This window comes from Anolis sagrei, chromosome 3, assembly GCF_037176765.1.
Source record: "Anolis sagrei isolate rAnoSag1 chromosome 3, rAnoSag1.mat, whole genome shotgun sequence".
Classification (NCBI taxonomy): domain Eukaryota; kingdom Metazoa; phylum Chordata; class Lepidosauria; order Squamata; family Dactyloidae; genus Anolis; species Anolis sagrei.
In genome coordinates, this window is record NC_090023.1 from 213,733,344 (window position 1) to 213,759,662 (window position 26,319).

The following is a 26,319-nucleotide window of genomic DNA, read 5'->3' on the forward strand; positions in this document are numbered from 1 at the left end:
ACACTGTGGCTCCCTTCTGTCTTACCAAGAATGCCTGGCCTAGATACTTTTCTGCTCTTGTGCCAAATAAAAAGTTCATGTTGAGATACAATACTGTTGGAAGGGACTTGTGGTATATAAACATCCTCAAAAAAATACATCCTGAGTGAGCATTTGAAGCACTACGTCTCTTCCACTGTACTGAAGGTGCTTGAAAGAAATTATGGGAGCAATTACATCAGGTTTGGGCCAGCATTGGCCATATTTAGTACAGTTTGAGTATTTTCTATCTGAAATGCTTGGGACCAGAAGTATTTTGAGTTTTTTTAAGGAAACATTCACACAGCCATATAAACCAGAATATCAATGCAGAAAATCCCACAGTATTTGCTTTGAACTGGGTTATCTGAGTCCACACTACCATATAACCCAGTTCAAAACAGATAAAGTGGGGTTTTATTCAGCTGTGTGAAAGGAGCCCAAGATTGTGGAATATTTATGTTTGCACATATGTACATAAAGAGATATTAGAGTTGCAGCTTAAATTTAAACTCAAAATGCATGTTTCATATATATCTTGCACACATAGCCCAAATATTTTAATAACTTCATATACATTGAGCCATCAGAAGGCAAAGGTGTGAACAATTTGAACTTTGCAGTATTTTGATTTCAGAATTCTGGATAAGGAATGTTCAACCTGTAAATTAATGTTTTACATTGTAAAATAATTTGTTACTTAGTTATTACTTGTGATTAGTGTAATGAATTAATTTAATAATATTCACTTAATGTTAATGAATTGATTTTGAATTATTATAAATACTAACATGTTATTTTTCAGTACTAACATCTTAAAGCTGGACTCTATTATTATGTTATAGATGTCTCAGACACAAACAAGCCAATTGCTTCTTCACTGTGAGTTGGTACAGTATGTAGAGGGTTTATTTAAAAAGTGTTGCCTCCTTTGATTCTGCACAACTATCTGTATAACAATCTGAAATCTTGGCAAAAGCCCGGGGTTTTTCATGTCACAAATAGCCAACAATATAGAGTCACTGTTACTTTTTCCATATTTGTTAGTTTTATTTTTACCATTAATGCTTGCAAAATTCTGTATACACGCAATCAGCTGTACTCAGTTAATACTGTGGATGTTCACTAAATGTGTTATAGTAAAACCTGTTCACATGTATGAGTCTCATGTAGTTTAACCTAATTATTACATACCTCATTGTATTATTGCATCTCATTCTTGCTAACATAAGAACAATCCTTGTGATTATCATATTTTTTGTTGGATTTTGTTCTTCACCCATCCATCACTTTTTTTTCTTTCCTCTTTTATGTTTTCATCCATTTTCCAAAATAGTTTCTAAAAGACGCAAGGCTCATCTGAGGCGCTTGGACCGACGATGGACACTGGGAGGGATGGTCAACAGGCAGCAGAGTCGAGGTGAATTGCTTTCTGGAACACAGTCCCTTGAAGGGCACATGTGCTGGTTGCTGCTGCTGCTTCTCTTGCTAAGAATGGCTGGCAAGTGGCGAGTGTGTTAATTTTGATTAGGCCTTGTTTCTGCTACAACAGAAACAAGGCTGTGTGTGCATTAGGTGGCTTTTCTATACTACTTGCTGGGCATGTCAAGATGGCAAACATTAGCTCCACAGACCATGTATGCTTTGATACACAACTCATTTATCTCTTAGCCTAGAGAGATAGTCATTTTGATAATTCTTCAGGTTACTGAAAAAGAAAGGTTGGAAGGAGTCATTTTGATCACTTGAAAATAATGCTGCTACTTGTACAAACATCTTTTTTTAAAAAAACACCATGTTCTAGAACAGTATTGCACAACTTGTGGCCCTCCAAGTGTTTTGGACTTCAGCTCGCAGAAGCTATTAGACAAGCTGGCTATGACTTTTGGGAGTCTGAGTCCCAAACAACTCGAGGGCCATAGGTTGTGCACCACTGTCCTAGAATTACTACTGGGAGCACTGGGGTATCCAAAGTTACTGTCACTTTGAAACTCCAATAAAATGGTATAAATAACCATTATTTAGAATATTTAGGCTTAAGAGAAGGATTTCCTAAATTGTTTACTGATTGCTTATGAGAATTAGGCTTCTCCACAGGAGCAAAGGGAATACATGGCGATGTTGCTTGCAAAAGCACATTAGGCCTGTTTTCTGTTAGTGAAGGAGGAAAAGGATAGAAAAGAATCTATTCGTAATATCAAGTGCTGCTAGAGTTGGGCTAAAGGTAAAATCAACCCTAAATGGTAAAGGTAAAGCTTTTCCCTTGACGTTAAGTCTAATCATGTCCGACTCTGGGGGCTGGTGCTCATTTCCATTTCTAAGTCGAAGAGCCAACGTTGTCCATAGATGTCTCCAAGGTCATGACTCCACAACTGCATGGAGTGCCGTTACCTTCCCACTGGAGTGGTGCCTATTGATCTACTCACATTGTCAAACTGCTACGTTGGTAGAAGCTGTGGCTAACAGCAGGAGCTCACTTCGCTCCGCGGATTTGAACCGCCAACCTTTTGGTCAGCAAGTTCAGCAGCTCTTCAGTTTAACCTACTGTACCAACTCTAGCATTGGAAATATAGTTATGGATGTTACTTTTTCAAGATCAGCAATATCTGATTATGCAAATTTGGGAAAGACTGGAGAACAGCCAGGGTGTGTCTATGTTAAGAAATTATGTAAATGACTGAGGGTTGTTGGACAAAGGAATACTGAAGATAAGATATTCATTTTAAAAGAGATATTGTTAACAGCTTATAAAATCTGAGCAATGAGCATTGTAGTTTTAGCAAACATTCTATATGAATAGAATATCTTAGTACTCTTTGGAATCTAAATATTTTTGTTTTGTTTTTCCATGTGCAATAAATAGAAAACCAATGTAGTTTAGTGGTCTGAATGTTGCACTATTACTCTAATTCAGATCTCCTCTCAACTGTGGAAACCCATTGTGTGAAAATGTAATCACTAGTTATCCATAGTGGGGTAGACATCTCCTTTTCACAGAGGAATGCACATGTACAGGTTACATGTCATTTCCTATACTGAAGTGAGCCCCTTGTAGAAAATGTGCCTGTCCTTCGTGTTTTCCACATGTTATCTGACATATCTGAAGAAATCATAAAGCGTTCTCAGCTCTCTCCTGTTTGCTTATCAGAGGAGCCCCCAGTGGCAAATTGGGTTAAACCTTGTGCCACAGGACTGCTGACCAAAAGGTCAGCGGTTCGAGTCCAGGGAGTGGGGTGACCTCCTCTCTGTCAGCTTCAGCTTCTCATGTGGGGACATGAGAGAAGCCTCCCACAGGATGGTAAAACATCTGGGCGTCCCCTGGGCAACATCCTTGCAGATGGCCAATTCTCTCACACCAGAAGTGACTTGCAGTTTCTCAAGTTACTGTTAACATGAAAAAAAATCAATGGATTATACATAAAGGGAGCTGAGCAAAGCATAGACAGATTATGTAGAGCATCATAGATACTGCATCAATTTGACCATTGATTTATTGCCATTTGGAGTCGTGGTGCTTGGAAGAGCTCATTATAACAAGGACACCACTGAAGGAAAAACTGATATGAAGGCAAACCATAAACCAGAGCATTAGTTTTATGTGGAACAGCTCTAAAACATTAGCATTATATCATTTTTGAAGGACCCTTTACTCTTGGGTATAGAATGACTTTATCCTGAAGGAGTTTCATTTTTTAAAAAAAACAAATGGAAAGGAGAGAGTCGATGGCATGAAGAGACTGCTGACTGAAGGGAAAGTATTTTTAAAGAGAATTCTTCTGTGGTTTGGAAAATATAGGATTTGAGCTCTTGCGTCTTGCTTAGGAGCCTTAATTAGATAATTCCCCCAAACTGCATGCCCTTGTCCCCAATCTTTCAAAGCAGACCCAGGTCAGGCAATGATGTTCCACAGCTGATACAGGGGCATAAATTAAACATGTGGATAAACTTTCCCTGCCTCAGCCTTTTTGAGTCACAGGAGGTGACCAGGACACAGAGCCAGGAAACTGCAAATTCCACTTCTGCCTCAAGCTGCACGATGCTGTATTTCGTATTGTGCTGATAGATACTGTTTTTGTACGACAGCCAGTTTGAATGTGTAAACAGACCTGGGGCCTCTTCTTTGGAAAAGGTCTGCACAGGTACAACAGCTGCCAAGTACAGCCCATTTTAAAATGCTCCATCTGCTGTGTTTGTGTGTCTGTTTGTTTAAGGCATTTGTATAACACCCTTCATATAAATATGTCCTGTCTCTTTTCCTCCATGCAACGGGCTTTGTTTACACTCTAGCCACCATCTGGCTGACTTTTCTCCATTGTTTCTGCAAAGCTCAAAAGTCTGTAGTGATGGGGAGAAACATTCAAATGAAATTGTGTACAAGAGAGCAGCTTACTTCTCCTTTATGTGCGCCAGCTCTCAGATGTGCAGCTGAAAGAAAGAAGGAGAACATTTTCAGTTTTCACCTAGCCAAAACATTTGGCTGTCAGAGGCAAAGTTTTACTCCTTAAATAAAAGAGCATAATATCTAAACCTAGAGAGTTGTTTTGGCACAGTAGGCAGAAAATTCCTCAAATACCATTTTGTATCACTAGCAATGAAATTACAATAAAAATGAATTGAATAGCTAAGAATTCACTTTTCATGTCCTGTTGTGTATCAGAAGTCACAGCTCCTATGTGCTGTCGAAGACTAATATTTCAGCCAATAGTAGGGCCAGCCCTAGTACTTGAAGAGATGAGCAATCCTGCATATTTCAAAGGGAAATATCGGATTAGTACATGAGAGAGTATGCACATTTGGGAAAGACTGGAGAACAGCCAGGGTTCTCCAGTCTTTCCCAAATGTGCATACTCTCTTAACTTTCTTAACAGTCTATGTTAAGAAATTATGTAAATGACTGAGGGTTGTTGGACAAAGCAAAGCATGGTTTGTGGTAACATCAGAAGATCTTTGCAGCAGACAAAATTGTCAAACTTTTAACAGGAGCTGAAGTAAAGATGACAATCAGAGACATATATTGTGGTGCCTGAAGTTCTAAAGGATTTTTTTGTGCACATTTTGATACAGTGGATAAATTCTGCATTTTAAAAAACTTGCAAGGGACAACAAAGAAGTTGGAGAGGCTGATAAAATACTAGCATATCAGTAGTTTGTACACTGCCAAGAAAATATTTTAACACTTCCACTTGTATGTTAGGAGGTGTGGAAATTAAAGAAGTGTGCTGTTTGATCAAAGGAATTGCTTATGCTCTCAAAAACAGGGATGAAGAACACATGGTATTCAGATGTTGCTGGACTGTACCTGCTATCATTCTTCATCATTGGCTAAGATGACTAGAGCCATGGTTACATGATATAGGTTGTGTGTGTGTGTGTGTGTGTGTGTATCAGGAGTGACTTGAGAAACTGCAAGTCACTTCTGGTGAGAGAGAATTGGCAGTCTGCAAGGATGTTGCCCAAGGGATGCCCTGATGTTTTACCATCCTTGTGGGCGGCTTCTCTCATGTCTCCACATGGGGAACTGGAGCTGACTCTACCCAGATTTGAACCTCCAATCTGTCGGTCTTGAGTCTTGCCGGCACAAGGATTTAACCCATTGCACCACCAGGGGCTCCATAAAGGTTTAAATAAATAAATAAATAAATATTGAGTAAACTATGTTATCAATATAGGTCATTGATATCAGAGTTTACTCAGTATTTTTTAATATTTGGCATCTAAAAAGAATCCAAAGTACCTTACAATCAATAAAAAGGTTAGAACAATTTAAATAGATTACAGAAAGCAGAACAGCTAACAATCACAATAATCTGTGTTAGATTTTTCTAAAAATCTGATGCACTGGATGTTGTGCTGTCTTATTCGGGTCTCTTTAAAACATTCCTTGGTCAGTTGGATGCAGCACTAGTCATTCTACTGAATTATAATATGCCATTGCCTTTCCCCATAAATGCCGACTTGTATGTATTCAATATTATAATTTTTTCTATGGTTAGCCTCAGTCGAAGACTGTCCCAAATGGCTTTGGTGTTACAAGCAGACCCATCCTCAAGAGTGCCAGTTCGAATTATAAACCTCATTTGTGGGTGTGTTTGTGGTCTCCTCTTTTCCACCACTGCAAGAAACTAAATGAGTATAATTTGGGAAATGTTACAATATTTTGCTGCGAAAGCACTCTGCAAAGGGAAATTTTAATGATAGCTTTCTGTTGCAAAACAGAAAGCTTAAAAATAGAACAGCTAAACCAATGCATGACAAGGGCTCTGATATCTGCAGGGATTTAGACTTCTGTAATGCTCTCCTAACAAGCACATCATCTCTTTATCCTTTAGTTCTTTTCTCCCTTCCTTGTATTCCTTGCAAGTGAACAAAGAAAATGTTTTAGAAAGACCCTTGTTCCAATTTGGGTGGCTTTCTGCCAAAAGAAATTATTCTTTGGAAAGTAGAGTCAGTGATGGGCAAACTTCAGCTGCTTGGCATTTGCAAATTTGGCTTTGAGCCTGAGCCTTATTTGAACTATTGAAATCTTTTGCAAAAACAGGGATTGCCTCAAGAGTTTGCCTTCTACAGCATTATCAGAGGCTCCTTTTGGCTTATATCAGCCATGTATATATTCATTGCATGTGCTGGACAATATAAACTTGGTGAGATAGTGCTCCAAAAGGAATATTAGACTGGCCATGGTAGTAGAAGGAAGTGTCGATCTCTTCTGAAATGAAAGGATTGGGGTTAAAAGTAGATTCCTCATATTATCTAGTACAGGAGTTAAACAGTGAAGAATATATATTACAATGTCTTATAGTTGCTTACCTGGGAGCTTTTTTAAAAAATTAAGAGACTTTCACGAGCCAAACACACAAAACAGAACTTTAGAACTCAGTTTATTGTCTCGCTGTAATAGTCACAGAGGGATACTTCAACTGTGTCTCTGAAATGAGATTTCTTAAGTCGACTTGGTCTTCTGTGCTTGCCCAATTGGTCTAAATCCAAGTGAAAATCGCTTTGAGATCCTTGGTCTAGTAATTCATCATTTTCACCTCCAAAGGCCTAACATGTGGGGCTGTTAATGAGTCCCCTGCTTAGATTCCTTATCTATCCAAAACTCTTTTAACAGCTCAGAGTCCACCAAATGATTCTGTCAGCATCTAGTTCTAAGACTGGTTTAACTGCAACAGCAAGATGTGGCTTCCTAAGTCTTCATTACCTCAGAAAACCAAAGTGCGGACTTAGAACCTATTTTCGTATAGTTTCACAGCTGTGTCTTAGAAAGGAATGGCTAGGCACCATTCTACCAACGCAGTTGCCACAATAGTTTGAAGGATGGTAGAGCATGGTGCCTGCAAGTTTCATTTCAAGGCCTGGCTACTGGGCAGTTGTAAACTATGGATATGGATTATATAGGCTCCTTTCTGAATGGCATATTCATGTTATCAACCTAAAGCAGATTGATTTAGGTTGGTAGTAGTTGTCTTGGGAACTACAATAGTTATCTTGGGAAGTACAGCTCTCCCTGTCCACTCTATCCATAAGTATAATGCTTCCTGGGGAATTCTCGCAGATGTGATCTGGAAAGAATAAGAGATGTGTCTTACATATTTTTAAAATACTCATGTTTTCCCTTTAGCAAAGTTAGATAACTTCGTGATATTTGGATTTTATGGACTATAACTCCCATTAGTCTGAACCAGCAAGGTTAATAACCAGAGCTGATGAGAAGGGATATCCAAAACATATGGAGAAAATTGTCCTACTTACCTTTTGTCAAAAAAGATCAGATTTAGTTTAATTATTATTTATTTATTTACGGTATTTCTATCCCGCCTTTCTCAGCCCGAAGGCGACTCAAGATGGCTTACAAATTGGCAGCAATTCAATGCCATAACAGTCATAAATACAATTAAAACATTTAGAAAAACATTATAAAAATCCATACAGAAAACCATTAAAAACATATTGGATGTTGATCAGGACCAGCCTTAGTGTTAGGCAGGGACGCAACAACTACTGGGAGCCAGGAAGAAAGTGCTGCCCGTCACTAATCTAACACACTCTTTCAGAAATGCAGGAGATGCTCTCCCTTTGCAAGCATACATAAAAGATCCAACATTGTATTTTTAATAATAATCTTTCCTGTTGCGTGATAATAAAGTTTGCTTGTTTTTTGATGGCTCAGCATGTCGTAATTGGGCTAGGAATCCAAAAGCAGCAGTTCTAATCAGGTCCGGCTGTGGGTTTGTTGCAATTCTTTTGCTGCTGGGTAGTTTGCCAACATCTTCAGAAAGAATAAGGCAAAGATTGATCCTGTCTGCAAAGATTTTCAGAGTTTTTTCATGTCTTTTTTTAAAGCCAGAAACAAACTGTATTTGGCTCAGAAACTGAGCAGAGAGCAGCATGTTCATGTTACCACTAGCATCCTGACTAGAGAACTAGAATACTAGAATTAAAGAGCTGGAAAGGGCCCCATAGGCCATTGGGTTCAATCTCCCACTCAGGGAAAGAGCTCTAACTGGAGCGTCCCCAATAAGTAATCATTCCGGCTCTTTTTAAATATGCCAAAAGACTGAGACCCCATCACCTGTTTAGGTAATTGGTTCCATTGCCAAACCATTCTCCTGTCAAAAAGTTCTCTCTAAAGTTCAATCAATTTTCCCTCTTGTAACATAAAACCATTATACCTGATCCTCTTGAGTCAGTAGAAAAAAACCCATCTGCATCCTCCTTTCTGTGACACTTCTTTCGACATTTGCAATCATGTCACCCTGCAGTCCTCTCATCACCAAGCTGTACATGCCCAAAACCTTCAACTGTTTCCCATACTCCTATCATTTTGTTGCCCTTGTTTGATCCTGATCCAACTTGTCTCTATACATCTTTTAAAAGAGACACCAAGAACTGAATGCTATACTCTAGATAAGAGCCAATGAGTACATAATATAGTGCAAGTATTACTAACATTGTCTTGAAAACCATAGTTCTATTAAAGCAAATTAAGCATTTTACCACTAGGAAATATTCAGCAATACTGCCAGTGGCCCTTCCACATGTGAACTGCTAAGCCAAATGTACCCTATCCTGCCTCTAGGATTTGTAGCCTAAATGCAGAACGTTGCATCTATCTAAGTTTTTCATTCCATTTGTTTCAGTCCAACACTGTACTTTATGATGGCACTCAAGTCCTGTCCAAGAAGGAAGGAGTTCTAGAGTTTAGGGGCAACCACCAAGAAGGTCTTCTCTCATGTCCCCATTAACCATGGTTGTAATGGTAGTGGGACTGAGAGAAGAGCTTCTCCTGAGAATCACAGAGTCTGTGCAGGCTCATAGAAGAATTGCAGTCTGGAACCAAGTCATATAGGGATTTATAGGTCACAGCCGGTATTTGTAATTGTACTCGGGGGGGGGGGGAGTGGTAACCTATAGAGCTGTTGTTAACAAGGGAGGTATATAATCCCTGTAGCCAGCCCCAGTTAATCTAGCTGCAGCTGTTTGAACCAGCTGAAGTTTTCAAACAGACTTCAAAGGCAAGTAAGAGAGTATTACAGTAATCCAAATGAGATATAACTAAGGCATGTATCACCATGGCCAGATGCAGGATTAGTGCCCACGTTTTACTTGTGCAAAATCATTCCTGACCATCACAGAAACCTGGGCCTCCAGATTCTAAGCTGAGTCCAGGAGTAACTCTGAAAATGCTGACTGTGGCTCCTTTCACACAGCCATATAACCCAGAATATCAAAGCAGATAATTTACAACATCTGCTTTGAACTGGATTATCTGAGTCCACACTACCATATAAATCCAGTTCAATGTGGATTTTATACAGCTGTGTTGAAGGGGGAGTGTAACCCTATCTAACACATACTGAATCCTTGTTTCCTTTTTGGCATTCCAATTGCTTTTTTTCTGGATCAAGATTCAGTTTGTTTGCTCTCATCCAGCCCATTACTGCTGACAGATGCTGCTTTAGGGCTAGGTCAGCCTCCTCAACTTGGAGAAAGGAGTAGTAGAGTAGAGTGTCATCCGCATATCGATGACACTGCACCACAAAACTCCAGATATATACTATGGGTCCATGGTATATGATGAAATGCTTCATCCAAGAAAGCCTGGAGTTGTGTTGCCATCATTTGTGCAAAGACCTTAATTAGAAAGGGGAGGTTAGAGATTGTATGCCAGTTACTTAGGGAGAAAGGGTCCAATTATTTATTTTTTTACAAAGGTTTTACAATTGCTTCTTTAGGGAGGTTCGAACACAGCCCTCTTTCTAAATAAATAAAAAATAAATATCCACCACCCAGTTGGCCAGTCCTTTTCTGGCAGTTGTAATCAGCCAGGATAGACATTGGTCTAACAGACAACTGGTTGACCTCACATTTCCAAGCAACTTGTCCATCAAAACCAGACAAATATATGCCTCATTTGCCTTACAGACTTGAATGTGGAGTCCAAGGGCCCTTCCACACAATCATATAACCCAGAATATCAAGGTGAATAATCCACAACATCTGCTTTGAACTGGGTTATCTGAGTCCACACTGCCATATAACCTAGTTCAAAGCAGATAATGTGGGATTTTATTCATCTGTGTGGAAGGGGCCCAAGTCAGAATGAATTGGATCAAAGTGTTTAGCAAATGTGTCACAGCACTTATCTGAAGGCTCCTCAACTGAAATTGGAGGTCTAGAGTATAATAGTCCTTTACCTCCTTGGAACAGCTGTGTTGAGCAAAATTGAATTGATATAATAGAGGTAGCAAATAGTTAATATTCGGGGGTTGTTGTAGGTTTTTTGGCCTGTCTGGCCATGTTCTAGATGCATTCTCCCCTGACTTTTTTGCCTGCATCTGTGGCATGCATCCTCATTCTTTGCTTCAGTCACTGCTGCAAAATAGATTCCAAAATGCATGCTCAATAAGATTCACCCTGAGTCTCTCTCTATCATCACTTTCAGAGTACACTGAGTGACCCTGGCTAAATCATACTCTCTCAGCCTTAGCCGGAGGCAAGGCAAGCCTCTTCTGAATAGGTCTTGCCCATAAAACCCTATGAGAGGTTTGATGTAAATCAGAGCCAGCTTGAGCACACATAACAAGGATAGTGTTAATTTTGGCTCAAGATCACAGAAAAGAAAAGGCTAGTTGCAGTGCTTTGGTAGTCTTTGCTTGCATTAATATTGAAAACCTGCAGTCGATTATTCGGGATGCGAGAACTGAACTAAGAGCTTTGGTTTTCAATGAGGTTTAGAAAAGAAATGGATTTTTGCTTTTCCCTTGTGAGAGCTAAGATTTGGGGAAGGTACAATGTGATCTAATCATGAAGAAACAAATATTGGCTGCTTAGTGCTGTAAAGTCAGATTGTTTCTAGGGGTGTGAAGAGGAGAGGTCAGTCCATTCCTTGGAGCTGGAGGAGTGTTGGTCGCTCTCCAGCTTCAGTATTCAGATCCCAGTAATGCAATGTTTTAACATAACCATGTGTGTGCTAAATGGAGCCAGCTGGAGCAAGTTCCCCCAGTGATGCTTTCCTACCCTGGCGCTAGTTTGATTTTTGTCAGTACCATATGAAGGATTCAGGGGAGCCCCCTTCCCTAGAGACCCTGTCTCATTTGTTGGCATGGAAGGTGCGGGGCGGTGGTGCAGAGCTGATATAAGCATGCTTACAGCATGATAGCTAATAGGTACAGGGCCCTGTCGCCAGCAAGACTCCGCCTCTGCAATGCTTCCACATCTTAATTGCTGCAAAATCATTTTAAAGAGCAATCAGAGAAGAGGAACAACAGAGCTTTGTTTTGACCTTAACTGATGTTGCCTTCTTTTTCTTTACTAGAAGAGAAATATGTCACCATCCAGCCATACACCAGCCAAGGGAAAGACGAAATTGGGTTCGATAAAGGAGTCACCGTGGAGGTCATTCAAAAGAACTTGGAAGGATGGTGGTACATAAGGTAAAGGGTCGGCAAAATCATTCTCGGGTTGGCATGCCTTATCTTTATGTTGCTTTGCAAAAGCATTCTGTAAACATCTACAAGAATGTTTAAAATGATTCTGTAAGGCTGTGCAAAGTCACTTAAACCTTGAAAGTGCATTTATAATGCCAAGCTGCAGTAAGTAAAAGCACTTTGGATAGCGGTTAGTCTGTTATGTGAGATTTTAGAAGAGGAAAACCATCGCAGACCTAGGAGTATTACTTTATATAATTATATTTTCTTTTAATTTATTATATTCATCCCACACTTTGTTAGAGGAACACAGTGGCACAACTTTAATCAGACTGCTGGTGATAAGGTTGTTGGAAGTTTGTGTGTGTGTGTGTGTGTGTGATTGAGAGAGAGATGAACATGCATGTTGTGTAACAGAAGTTATAAAAATTCCTTGTGAAGAAGAGCTGTGTTCTGTTAATGCATATGTTAGTTTTGCAAAATTGCTAATCCAAGCTATAATTCAAATGCACTCCTTTTGATAGCCTTAAATAGCCAGCAATAACTGCAAACTAGATATATGTTTACAGTATTTTTCCAGACCCATGAAATGCCACGTAGGCAGTATGTCTTTAGAGTGCTCAGCATAATAGACTGCTGTTGCTAGCTGATATGAGAGAGATCAAAGGAATATGAAGACTTAACTGCAGCAGCGACATTGACAGCCAGATCTTACACACATTTCCTTGGAAGAAAGTCCAGTGAGTTTTGTGGACTTGTAACCAGATCGATATGCAAAGGACTACAGCCTTAGACAGTTAGAGAAATATCATCTTAACTGGAAGAGCAACTGAACAGAGTGCTTTTTGAAAAAGGAATATAATCTTTTTTCTGGGTGGCTTTTTGGGAAAGTTTGGATAAACAAATCTTGGAGAGAATACAAACTTGTGAATCCCAACACTCTGTAGGGAGCTTTTCTATAAGAACCATACCACCCAGGGTCCTATGAACTGCCCTTTTTGCTTACATGTTTTCCATGTAGAGTAGATATTTTTCATCCATTGTCATTTGCTTTTGTAGTCTAGCCATTGTAAAGCACCAGAACTATGAATAATGGAACCACACAGAGTCCTATGTGTTCTCAAAACACATTTGCTGTTTACATCTTCCATATTCACTTCTCCATCAATAATAAATGAAAGCTGATAGAGGTGGGGAGTAGATTCCCAAGACGATGAACAGGGAAAGGCTGGCCCATTGTCAGGTTTGCATTCTTCTCTTTTTAAATCATTTGCTGGACTTTAATCCCAAGCCAAGGGTTCAGGTGCAGAGTGCACAGGGCTTTGCAGGAGGAGGAACAAAATCACAAACTCCCCTGTTTGTTATTGAACTCCTTATTTTCTTTGGAAAGAGGTTTTTTTTCTGGTTACCAGCAGACTTTTATGTTAAACCCTGCAGGAAGCTAGTATTTCTTGCTTCTGCCAAGTTTAGGTATTTTCATTGATGAAAGATATCAAAATAGGAGGGCCCTTCATTTTTAGCAGTGCATCATTTGGCCAAAGAAAGAAAATATTGCTGTGCCTATACACACACATGTAAGCATGTATGCATATTGACATACCTTATTTCCCCTCCTTATTTCCTCCATATGACCAGAAATAACTCTGTTGCCTTTCTGGAAAATGAAAAACTGAGGAAGGAAAGGTATTTCAAAGGAGTTGAAGTGGGGGTTGTATGTTTTCATACATTTGGAGGTGCTTTATTGTTTGGTTGTTTTATTTACTTGTGTCCTGGCTTTCTCCTAAAATTGGGACTCGGTATGGGCTTCAAAGGCTTTGAGGCACTCATGCGGGACCTCATGGCCTACAAAAGAAGGATCCAGGAGCCCCATGGAACTCACAGGCCACATTTTCCCAAACCCCACTCTATGCTCCTATATCTCTATCACCGATCCCAGCTATCTCCAAACTCTGTCTATATGAGATTATTCTCTAGTTTGATTAAGGGACTTTATGTTAGAGGATTTTTTTACTAGCCATCTTCCATATGTAAGGGAAAACCCTGTCTTTACTGATTCCAAGATGGATCATTGGCCTGAGGCTGCTCCTGTTACTTAGAAAGACTACATCAGGGGTAATTTATGTTATATTCCTTTGGGTTGAAAAATTCCTAGATACTTTTTTTTCATGTGAGGAGCGACTTGAGAAACTGCAAGTCACTTCTGATGTGAGAGAATTGGCTGTTTGCAAGGACGTTGCCCAGGGGAGACCCAGATGTTTGATGTTTTTACCATCCTTTTGGGAGGCTTCTCTCATGTCCCTACATGGGGAGCTGGAGCTGACAGAGGGAGCTCAACCTGCTCTCCTCAGATTCAAACCGCTGACTTATCGGTCAGCAGTCCTGCATGCACAAGCATTGAACCCATTGTTCTACCGGGGGCTCCTGTTTTAATTTTATATCCACACTCAAAACATATTTTAAACATAATTTTTAATAAAAAAATAAATTGTTCAGTTTTTTGTCTCAATGCAATTGTAAGTAATCACTTTTGAGATAATTGCACATAAGATAGAAAGTCTGTAATCTACTTTCACCTTTCCTATGGGTTTATCTACATTGTAGAATTAAGGCAATTTGACACCACTTTAACTGCCATGGCTCAATGCAAAGGAATTGCAAGAGCTGTAGTTTTGCAAGGTCTTTAGCCTTCTCTGCCAGAAGAGTGTTGGTGCCTCATCAAACTACAAATCCCAGGATTCCATAGCATTGAATTATGGCAGTTAAACTGCATTAATCCTACATGTGGCTGGATACCTTGTCACAGTTTGAATTGATAGAAAAGAAGGATGAATGTTATGGCAAAATGTGACTATTCTTGTTAATAAGTCTCTTGCCATAGGAGAGCAATTGCATGAATGGATCTTCTTAAGAAGAATGGATCTTTTAAAGAAAATACATTGCATGAATGGGTCTTCTTGCCCATACCGCAAGTGGGGATAGCATTAATAATTAGGTAATAGGTTCCACCTTAAAACCTATAACATTCACCTCCTTAAGTAAAACGTTTTCCAAAAATCATGGTTTTGTACTGATTTTCACTTCCCTCCCCCTGCTCTCCCTTCCTGGTTTCCTTCCCTCTGGAGTAATTCCAGTATTCTGGAGCTGGAAAACAGATGTTAAGGAGGAAAGAAAATGCTCAGACAAACGGAGGCAATTTTTGATTCCTTCTTTTCCCTTAGTGTTATGGTTTGAATATTAACTTTCATCTCCACATAGCATTTTTCAAAAGGTGGGTTTTTAGACAGTAATGTAGCTGCTCCCCCTTCCCCCCCCCCCCCCCCCGGACCCCATCCCAGTCACTGTCTTCTGGCTACTTTTCATTCTTCAGCATATCAGTATATTATCCTTCTTTTTCTTCCTTTTTTTTTTTGGGGGGGGGGGGGGAGTTGGTTTAAAAAGTTCACAACCAGATGCCACTATCTTCAAAGTAGTGGTATATTTCACAACATCGAGCCATGGAAACTAAATAATTTCCCTGTTTAATCAAAGTAATAATAATAATAATAATAATAATAATAATAGGAGAGAAACAACTGGAAAAGCTGACACGATATGAGGATTTAAAGATCAAACTGCAAAGACTCTGGCACAAGCCAGTAAAGGTGGTGATCGGCACACTGGGTGCAGTGCCTAAAGACCTTGACCTGCACTTAAACACAATTGGTGCTGACAAAATTACTATCTGCCAGCTGCAAAAGGCCACCTTACTGGGATCTGCATGTATTATTCGTCAATACATTACACAGTCCTAGACACTTGGGAAGTGTCCAACGTGTGACTCAATACAATAGCCAGCAGAGTGATCTTGCTTGCTGTGGACTCATCTTGTTGTATTAATAATAATAATAATAATAATAATAATAATAATAATAATAATTGTATTTCTTACCTGCCTCTCCTTGTGGCTTGAGGCAGGTTACAGCTTAGCTAAAAACACATAATCATGATATAAAATACACATATGAAAACATATTTCTACAAATACATGTATTAAAATACACAGAGCAATGATTAAAATAAAGTTGACACAAGACACAAGTTATAAAATTTATGATTAAAACTGGCTGGATAGGCCTGCCAGAAGAGATGGGTCTTCAAATGTGTTTTAAATTCTGACAGCTCATTTAGCTGTTGGAGTTCTTCTGGAAGGTCATTCCACAGTCCTGGGGCAGCCACTGAAAAGATGGATGACGGTCACCAGTCAGGTTCTGGTTTGTTGGAGTAGCTGCCCTCAGAGGACCTCAGTGTGTGTGGCGGATTGTACAGGAGAAGACAATCCTGTAGGTAACCTGGACCCAAACCATGTAGGGCTTAAAAGGTCAAAACCAACACTTTGTACTATGCCCAGAAACTAATTGGCAACCAGTGGAGTGACTTTAGGATAAGTCTAATATCCTTACTCCTGGATGTTTCTGTAACTAACCTGGCTTCTGTATTTTGAAGCAACTGGAGTTCCCAAACTTGGTATAAAGGTAGCCCAATGTAAAGCACATTGCAGAAGTCCAACCTTGAGGTTACCAGCTCATGCACCATCTTTAGGAAGGGATACAGTTGGCATATCAGCCAAAGCTGATAATAAGCACTCCTGACTATCATATCTGCCTAGGCCAGTGGTTTCCAACCTTTTTTTGACCAGGGACCACTTGACCAGGGACCACTCTCCAACATTAGTACCAAAAGGGTTATGAATCAGTTTTTGTTCAACTTTAGATTCAGTTTGGTTATTTGGGCTGCAGATTCGGAAAATTGCATTAGATAGACCACATCAGCTCCAGTTTCTGATACAGAACATATGCCATCCGGTAGTGGCTGTCTGCTCACCCACAGAAAACCCTATTTAATTATCTAATGCTGGTGTGGTAGTAGTAATCTTTTGTTGGTAGTCAGACCCTTCCATCCCCATTGCCTTGGCACTATAAGAGGGTTTCATGCGACCACTCACTCTCATTGCCACGTGGTTTTGAAGCAGCAGTGTAGTAATGGTGAGGCCACCGACCATATTTTTGTTCTTGCGGACCACTGGTGGTCCATGGACCACAGGTTGGGAACCACCGACTTAGTCTGTCATTTGGAGAGACAGATCCAGGAGCATTCCCAATACTAATGCAACTAGTGATTTCTTGAATAATAATCACCAAAGAGGGAATAGTTCTGAGTGCAGGGCTGTTTGTCTAAAAGCTGCATAGATTCCTCCCACAAAAAATATTGGGTTAATAGATCAGGATGGCTATCTGCACAAATCACACCAAAATCCCCACTAGGTCCCACAACCTTCCAAATTGATTTGCCATTACTAACAAAACTGTATTTTTAGATTAAATTTTAAAATGCAAATTACAACAATAATGTCCTTTCTAATATGTGGAGGCCAGCTCAGCCCAAAAAAACATTTCATTACTTGAAGCAGGGCAGCAAATCCAGTACTACCCTCTTTGTCTCAAAATGCATAGCATTCAAAGTCAACCAAATTATTTTAGCCCTTCAGCAGCAAATTCCAACGTGCTTTCCTCCTTCCTTAGCATTAATATACAGTAATACAACAATAAAGTACAGCAACATAGCAATACCTTTAGTAACTGAAGACTTGGTAGCCTTGTACAACAGCCAAAATCTATCTAACAGCATGGTTGGTGTCCTACAGTTTCTTCAACACTCTATCCTCTATTCATCGTGATCTTTTGGGGAGGGCACACAGCTGAAAGTATGCTAGACTCAACGGTGGGCCTTGCAGCATGATCTACAACAGTCATAAATACTAACTGCAAATACCTGGATGGCATAAGATTGAACTATTGCAGCCTAAATTATATCAAACTACAGCAATTGTGAAATGTGAATACACTTCTGAACTGGAAGAGGAAACTGAATGCCCAGGATCACCCAGACAGAACAAGACATTGAAAAAGAGACTTGGTGTGTTTTCCCACCCATAATTTGATGTGTTTTACCACCCAGGCTAGACACTAGATTTGGGAAAGGGTTCAGACATAACTATTCTCCCTCGAGTCAAGGTACCTTCTTGGATAGCTTCGAAGAGGAGCCCCTAGTGTCACAGTGGGTTAAACCCTTATGCCGGCAGGACTGAAGACCAACAGGTCGGAGTTCGAATCTGGGGAGAGCATAGATGAGCTCCCTCTGTCAGCTCCAAGAGCCACACTGCTAAAAGAGATAGCAGTTCTGAAGAAGCTATTGTGTTTTTCCACTATTTGTTTCTGGTTGCAGCCCTAGTATTGCTGCTTCATTGGGGGAGGGCCCCAAAGGCATATGGAAGATAATATCCACAGCCTAAAGTAAAGGTAAAGTTTTCCCCTTGACATTAAGTCTAGTTGTGCCCAACTCTGGGGTGAGGTGCTCATCTCCAATTCTAAGCCGAAGAGCTGGTAGACACCCCGAAGGTCACATGGCTGGCATGACTGCATGGAGCATCGTTACCTTCCAGTTGGAGTGGTCCTATTGATCTACTCACATTTGCATGTTTTGAACTGCTAGGCTGGCAGAAGCTGTGGCTAACAGCAGGAGCTCACCCTGCTCCCCAGTTTCAAAGCACCGACCTTTCAGTTAGCAAATTCAGAAGCTCAGTGGTTTTACCCGCTGCGCCATGGGGGGCTCCAAAGGCATATATATGGAAGATGATGTCCACAGCCTAGATATTCAAAATGTGGGTTTTGAAAGTAATACAAAACAACCCTCGCGTTGGTCCACATAGGTCCTTTAGAGCCTGTGAGTCCCAGCATTTGTTTAACCATGTTTTCTAAAATACATGGAATAGCTAGAAAAACCCCTTTAAATCAGAATAAAACATAGTTATTTTTCTTACGCTTCTACTAAACATGCAGTATCATAGGAGTCTGCATTTTTTTGTAGATGGCTTCTTTTCCCTTTCTGCCTCAGAACAAGTTTATATATATTGCATTCTTCAGCAAACGGGATGTTGCTAAATGCTGCAATCATCTGGGTTTGGGACTAAAAGTCCTAAGAAATTACCTGTAAGTAACTGACTATTTTTTTCTCTTTCTAGGTATTTAGGCAAAGAGGGCTGGGCCCCAGCCTCATATCTGAAGAAAGCAAAAGATGAACTTTCATCCAGGAAAAAAAACTTAACAGGGCCAGTGGAAATTATAGGAAACATCATGGAAATTAGCAACTTGTTGAACAAGAAATCTTCTAGTGACAAAGAAACCCAATCCGAAATTGAAACAGCAGAATCTCACATCAACAAGAAGGAAATCAGCTTGCCCATCTTATGCAATGACTCCAATGGCAACTTCATGACAACTCAAGACAAACAAGTTTCAAAATTGGCACAGGGGTCTCCAGCCATAGCACGGATTGCGCCACAAAGGGCCCAGATAAGTAAGTACATTATGGACATAACTATTTTGTGCTTTATGCTTATTTATTACTAGAGCAGGCAGGAAATTCAAAGCATAAAAATATTCTAAAGGAAGGGTTCAGATGGAAAGTTTCTGTCACATTTCACATAGTATGACTCCTTCTGAGATCCCAATCACATTCCCTCTATCTCAGATATTCCCTGGGAATTCCATGAGGTAAGTTCACCTTTTCATTCCCACCTGTGGCAAGAGTTTTTCTCCTGAGTTCCAGAACAGATTGGGGAAAGATGTAAAGATACTCCATCAGTATAATCTGGCAGTAAACTTCATTCTGCCATGTAGGGATTGCAAACTGTTCAACACTCTAGTAAAGTAAAGGAGGAGGAGGAGGAGGAGGAGGAGGAGGAGGAAGTCTTGCAACAGAGTGCAACTGGAATGTGGGCTAGAAGTGATCATTCTGTCATACAGTGCATCTGCACTGTAAATTTAATGCAGTTTGATACCACTTTAAATCTTATGACTAAATGCTTTGGAATCCTGGGATTTGCAAACAGATGATACAACAGTCCTTGGCAGAGATGCATTGAGCCATAGCAGTTCAGGTGATGTCAATCCACATTAGTTCTACAGTGCAGTTATATCTTGAATATAGGCCCCATGTTTGATATTACTCTGTACAGAAAATGTTTAGCAGAGTCAGAGATTTGTGATTGATTGCAAGATCCATGGCACATAGAGAATGACCCCAAGACCCCTTTCTGTTTCAAACTGTGCAGTGCTTATAAAAGGCTGCATTGTGGGCCACATTCTTTAGAAGATGTGTTGGTACAAGAGCTTTTCATTGACAGGAGTTGGATCAGAGCAAACTCCACCACCTATACATGCCAAATTGAAGATTTGAACAAGGCCTTTTTCAGGATTCCAAACACCATGGATAGAGAGTCCTGTGTTTTTACAATTCTACATTCGTAGGTTCTGACCTTCTATTGAATCATGTAGACTAGTGACAAGGCATGCAATCATTTCACCCTCTTCCAATCTACATACAAAGGCTGTCTGTATATAAAAGGGCACAGTATTATGAATGGCTATGCAATCAGAGCTGAAATCCTCTCATATTTTAATGGAATTAGAACAGGGTAGACAACCTGGTGTTTTGTACCACTACTTCGATAAACCCTGGCCAGCATGACAGATGATCAAGAATGATGGCAGTAGTGGCTCAAAATATCTAGAAGGCATCTGGTTGCCCAGTGCTGCATTAGAATTTCCTCTCTATTGATGAATCCAGGTAGTAGTTATGTCTAGCCCGTCAGTCTGGTTTCAAGCCTTGTTTTTGTACAAAAAATAGTCTTGTTACAACATCTATAGAAGGAGAAGTATAAATGATGCTCATTCTCAGGGTTCTGTCAGCAATCCGTTAATATTATTACTCATAATATCTTTAGAATTTTGCAATGGTGATTTAAGTCCATTGTGCTTGCAGTGATTCTGCACCTATCTGAATCATCACTCCGAGACATTAATTGGTTTGGAATATACCGGAATGCCATTGCTTTTCCACAAGGTATTTGTGCTGTGATAGTACATATGAATTCATTTTGTCCCTCATAAAGTACATGCATAAATTACATAATTGCTAATAATTTAGAGATTTACACTAAGATGTCATCAGTATGTTGATAATAGCGAACACCAGTTCCATCTACACTGCCATATAATCCAGATTCTGAATCCAGATTATCTACTTTGAATTGGATTATATAGCAGTACAGACTACTACTACTACTACTACTAGTAATAATAATAATAATAATAGATCTCAGATGGCATTTGGAAATAATAAACATTGACAAAATCATTATCTCTCAACTGCAAAATGCAACCTTACTTGGATCTGCGCGCATCATTCGAAAATATATCACACAGTCCTAAATGCTTGGGAAGTGTTCGACTTGTGATTTTGTGATACGAAATCCAGCATATAGATCTCGTTTGCTGTGTCATACTGTGTTTTGGTGTCAGTAAAATAATAATAATAATATTAATTATCATCATCATCATCATATATTTGTAACCAGCCCTATCAAGGCAGTTTCTAATAAAACATTCAATGCCAATAACACACAAACAACAGATAAACTCAGAAACAATAAATAAGAACAGTCCCAATATAAAATTTATAATAACTAATCCCTAATTATAATACAGTTCAAAACAGATAATCTGGATACAAAACTGGATTATATGACTGTATGGATCCAGCCACTTTTTCTTCATTTACTCTGTTTTGAGAAAGGTTCTGGAAGTTGTAGAGGATTCTACTATGCAAAATCAGTACAGTATTTTAGGAGTGAATCTTCCTTCCTAGGAGCAGATTTCTCTCACTTCCTGTTGTCTCACCTCTGTTCTTAACTATGAGTCGTTTGTAAGCCAGATGTTTGTAACTTGGGGACTGCCTGTACTCAAACATTTTGTGTGAAATATTCACCTTTGTTTCCTAATGGAACACTGATCACAGTCCCTGTTTGAGGTGCTGACTATTACACTTTAAATCCTTTTTCTGCTCCAGACCTTAAGGACTGGCTGTTCCCACCTGAATCTATCCTCTTTGGCCTGTGTTTATATCTGGAGACATTTCTGATCCCATAGCTCTAAAGCGCCCTCTGCAGGGAGCTTTTGGTCTTTTCTGCTTTATTTGCTGGCTTTGCTAGTCTCTTAGTTTTAGTGATATTTAAGATGTCAGGGCAAACACTGGATTACTAGATTATACTTGAGGTTATCTGGTTTCTTCTAAACTGAGAATGTGTGTTCAGTCTAAACTGAGGATGTTCCTTCTTCTTCTTACTAGGTTCCCCAAATCTAAGAACCAGGCCTCCTCCAAGGAGAGAATCCAGTTTGGTAAGTGCTGGTTTCTTTTTGTATTTGTGACACATGCAAATGTTTTAACACTTCACAAATATAGTGCTTTCTAACCATTTCATCCTACATCCAACTGTTAATCCCAAACAGAATAGATAAGCTGACTATGTGACGCCGATTAACCCCCCCTCCCCCCCCCAGTTTGTCTGTATTATTATTATGCTTTTAAAATATTTGTGTGTGTGTGTGTGTGTGTGTGTGTGTAATAAAGAAACATGTGCTTTTGAGAAATTGCACCAAGAATATTTTGCCTCTTTGGTTGACCTAGTAAAGATCAACTTTGGAAGTTGCCTTATGTCAATATTGCTACTCTTGAAGAGCAGACTGAGTGAATCAATTGGAACTTAGTAAACCAACATTTATTCATATAAGCTTCACTGATTCTTCATATTTGTTCTATTTGAACTAACACTGAGATTTAGATCCTAGAACGTAAATGAGAGGAACCTGCAATATATGTCAGGATACAGAAATACTGATTCTTGGGCTGCTTTGGCATCCATGATGGAAAATAAGGGTATCTGATTTTGTAGTGACGGGATGACCTCTCCCCCCCCCCTCCCACACACACACACATGTACACACTTTGACCATGGTCTCTCTGTTCTTGAATGCACTAATGCCATTGTCTTCTCGTGACTGAGACTCAAGTGGCTACATATATATACACATGGCAATGGGAAGGTAGATCACAAACAGAACTATATGGCTTTTACACTGTATAAATCTCATTGAATCACATGGATCATTGTTAAGGTAGGGGGTTTGGGAGATATCATACTTGTCAAAATTTAGTCAACAAGTTCAGCAAGTTTATATCTGTTTTCCATTAAGTTATTTGTTACCTTCTAGTCCAAGAAGCGACTCTCTATTTTTTCTTCATTATGGTTCAGTGAGAGAGAACCTGTTCTCAGTCACTCTGAGTTTGGAGCCACTTGAGATTTTAATGTTGTTTCCACAGTCCTACTCAGATATTCTAATCAGGAGAAGTGCTGGTCCTGAGCCATTGGCTGATGGTCTCTGGAAAGTTTCCAGAAAAGAAAGACGCAGTTGCACCCAATGATAGATTTCAGTAGGTTGATCTTTTAGCAGTGGTTGTTCCTCACCTCTTAGGCTCTAAAGTCCTGTAGCCAATTATTGAGAAAGATGGCTAATGGCTCCTCCTTTGCCCCCTCCACTGCAAGTGCTATATTTTGGGCCTTTTTTGTTTGTTTTTGTGTGTGGATGAGATGAATGTACCATGCAACCATCTCTCAGTCTTGTTAATGTTGCTGCTTTTTTCCCTTTGGAACACCTCCTCCGCCCTCTTTCTAATAATTTATTTCCCATGCGTCTTTAGTTTGGCAAAGTTGCTACGGTTTAATTCCATACTAACAAAAGACACACATAACTTTTAAGGGTCCTTCTGTTTCCAATTGGTTTAGTCTAATGTAAACCATTATGGAATCTGAAGATATTTAGTTATGCTGCATCCCATGGTGTATTAATATTTGTCATGCTGATGTGCTTGGAAGAAGTATGTGAGTTGTAAAGCTTAGAGGTTCCAGAGTAACTCGGCAGGCCCAGGCCCGGAAAAAATACTTAAAATCTTTCCTTAAAGAATATTATACCAACTAGGATCCCATAAACTCTTATTCCAGGTAGGTTTTCCCATCTAGTCTGGAGAGGATTTCCTGGGTTGTCCTGTTCTTCCCTTTAGAGCAGGGGTCAGGAACCTTCGGCCCTCCAGGTGTGGTGGACTTCAACTCCCACAATTCCTTGAGGGTCGGCATTCGCCCCAAAGGCTTACCTTGGCCTCAAAGAATTGTGGGAGTTGAAGTCCACCACACCTGGAGGGCCGAAGGTTCCCCATGCCTGCTTTAGAGCTACAGTTAGTGGCTAAAAGTAATAACAGCCATGGAAATGGGATGGAAGAATACCTTTCCTTCATTCCCTGTCCTGGTGAGCTCATGGCATGTCTAATGAACATTTTTGAAGTATGGAGGAGCAACATAAATATTTGGCATGCAGGGCAGGATTGTTCATTCCAATTGCTGTCAGTCATGACCAGAATGATTAGTATTTTGTACTACAATGACTGTCAGTCCTGAATAGAATTATTAGTTCCATCAGCTTGGAGAGGACTGGTATGATATGTCCTACCCAGATGAAACCCCATATGCAACAAGCAGACTTAAACACAGGGGAACTCCAGACAAGAAACAATCTGGAACAGCTAATCACCTCTCAACAAAGATTCCCCCAGGCAGTAACAAGCCACACCTAAAAACTGTCAGGCCATCAAATGCTAATCAAGATGGCCAATTGAAACATTCACATTTAGCTCCAACAGTTAAGAGTTCTTTTTCCCATCCTGGACTTTATACGGATATATAAACCCAATTTTCCTAGTTTCCAACAGACCTCACAACCTCTGAGGATGCATGCCATAGATGCAGGTGAAACGTCAGGAGAGTGCTTCTAGAACATGGCCATACAGCCTGAAAACCTACAACAATCCAAGGAGACAAAAGTGCCACTGAATCAAAGTATCATGGAGTTGGAAGGAATGGCAAGGACCACCTCATTCAACTCCTTGCCATGCAGGACTACACAACTTAAAAACTCCCCAAAAAGGTCACCATCCAACCTCTATTGGAAGTCTCTTGAAGAAGGAGAGCACGGCACCCTCTAAGGCATCAGTGGAATAGCACAGCTCTTACAGTTGTGTTTGGATGGAGGATCCAATTAACGTGTCATTAGCTGTTATTAAATATTAACAGCTGTTATTGAACACATTTTGAATTGGTTCAGAATCATAAACCAAGCCAAAATTCCAAAATGAGTCTACTTATTTTCCAAATCAATCTGAAATGGCAGGAAAACAGTCATTGATTTCCTTGCTACTTTCTTCCCCCATTCATTTCCTGCATATCCTTTCTCCTACTCTGTCCCTCCTCTGGGCAGACTGGCTCTGGAACCAGAAAAACAGAAGAAACATGAGGGTAGCCAGCTGCTCTGGTTTTCCAAAACAACAGACAATTTCTGTATTTCTAATTAAACAAAGTATTTTAGAGTGGTGTGTGATCCATGAGCTACAGCTGAGCTGAATTCAGTTCTGTAGAACTGTGTTTCATCCCCTTCCCACTTCTTCATTTTGAATGCCTTTATACAAATATGTGGTGTAACCACACATGGGACACTTGCAGCCTGGAATTTGTTAATCCAAAATTAATTTGTTATTCTCTCCAAGTCATTAACATTTTCAGCAACTATTTTCAAAGTAATGCAAATAATTAAATTATAATTAGTAATAAATTGTTTTCATATTATACCATTTTAATTTTAATTGGGGTAACACTTTTAAAAACATTTTCCTTTTTTTAATTTTAAAACTACAATTTCAGAAATATTAACTATATATAGCTATTTTTGTAAAAGTCTTAGCAGTAGCCAGGTAAACTGAATTGATTGCTTTAATACAGTATTTCAAATATTTATCTTTTTAAATACTTCGTCCAATTGCAGATAAAAGGTAAAGGTAAAGATTTCCCCTGACATTAAGTCTATTCATCTTCAACTCTGGGGAATGGTGCTCATCTCCATTTCTAAGCTGAAGAGGTGTCTACATTGTCCATAGACACCTCCAAGGTCATGAGGCCAGCATGACTGCATGGAATGCCATTACCTTCCCGAAGAAGTGGTATCTATTGATCTACTCGCATTTGCATGTTTTGAAACTGCTAGGTTGGCAGAAGCTGGGCCTAACAGCAGGAGCTCACCCCACTCCCCAGATTTGAACCGTCAACCTCAGCAACTTCAGCAGCATAGCGGTTGAACCCGCTGCACCACCGGGGGCTCCCAAATGTAGATAGTAGACTCATAATACTTAAAAAACAAAAGGATTCTCTTTGTTGTTTCAGAGTTGTTTCTGCCAGGCTTTTAGATTAGAAGGAAAATTAGAAGGAAAATGGCTAATTTGTAATAGCAACTGGAAGGCTTGCACTCAGCTCAACATCATAATCCAAAAGATGCAGGTCACATTCCATCGGTTCTTGTATAGTTCATTCTACAAGAGTAGAAACCTAGGAAAAGCA

At 39.7% G+C, this 26,319-nt stretch overlaps 1 protein-coding gene across 6 annotated transcripts in view; it reads left to right on the forward strand.

Annotated features, from left to right (window-relative positions):
- Positions 1-26,319, forward strand: part of SH3PXD2A (SH3 and PX domains 2A) — a 320,633-nt gene that overhangs the window by 278,702 nt on the left and 15,612 nt on the right. For 4 of the 6 annotated variants that reach the window (XM_060768323.2, XM_060768324.2, XM_060768329.2 and 1 more), the window contains 4 exons: positions 1,355-1,438; positions 11,837-11,954; positions 19,006-19,340; positions 22,173-22,222. In XM_060768323.2, the coding sequence (XP_060624306.1) occupies positions 1,355-1,438; positions 11,837-11,954; positions 19,006-19,340; positions 22,173-22,222 (587 nt within the window). The remainder of the gene's footprint in view (positions 1-1,354; positions 1,439-11,836; positions 11,955-19,005; positions 19,341-22,172; positions 22,223-26,319) is intronic. The other 2 variants (XM_060768325.2, XM_060768327.2) reach the window with 1 other exon arrangement.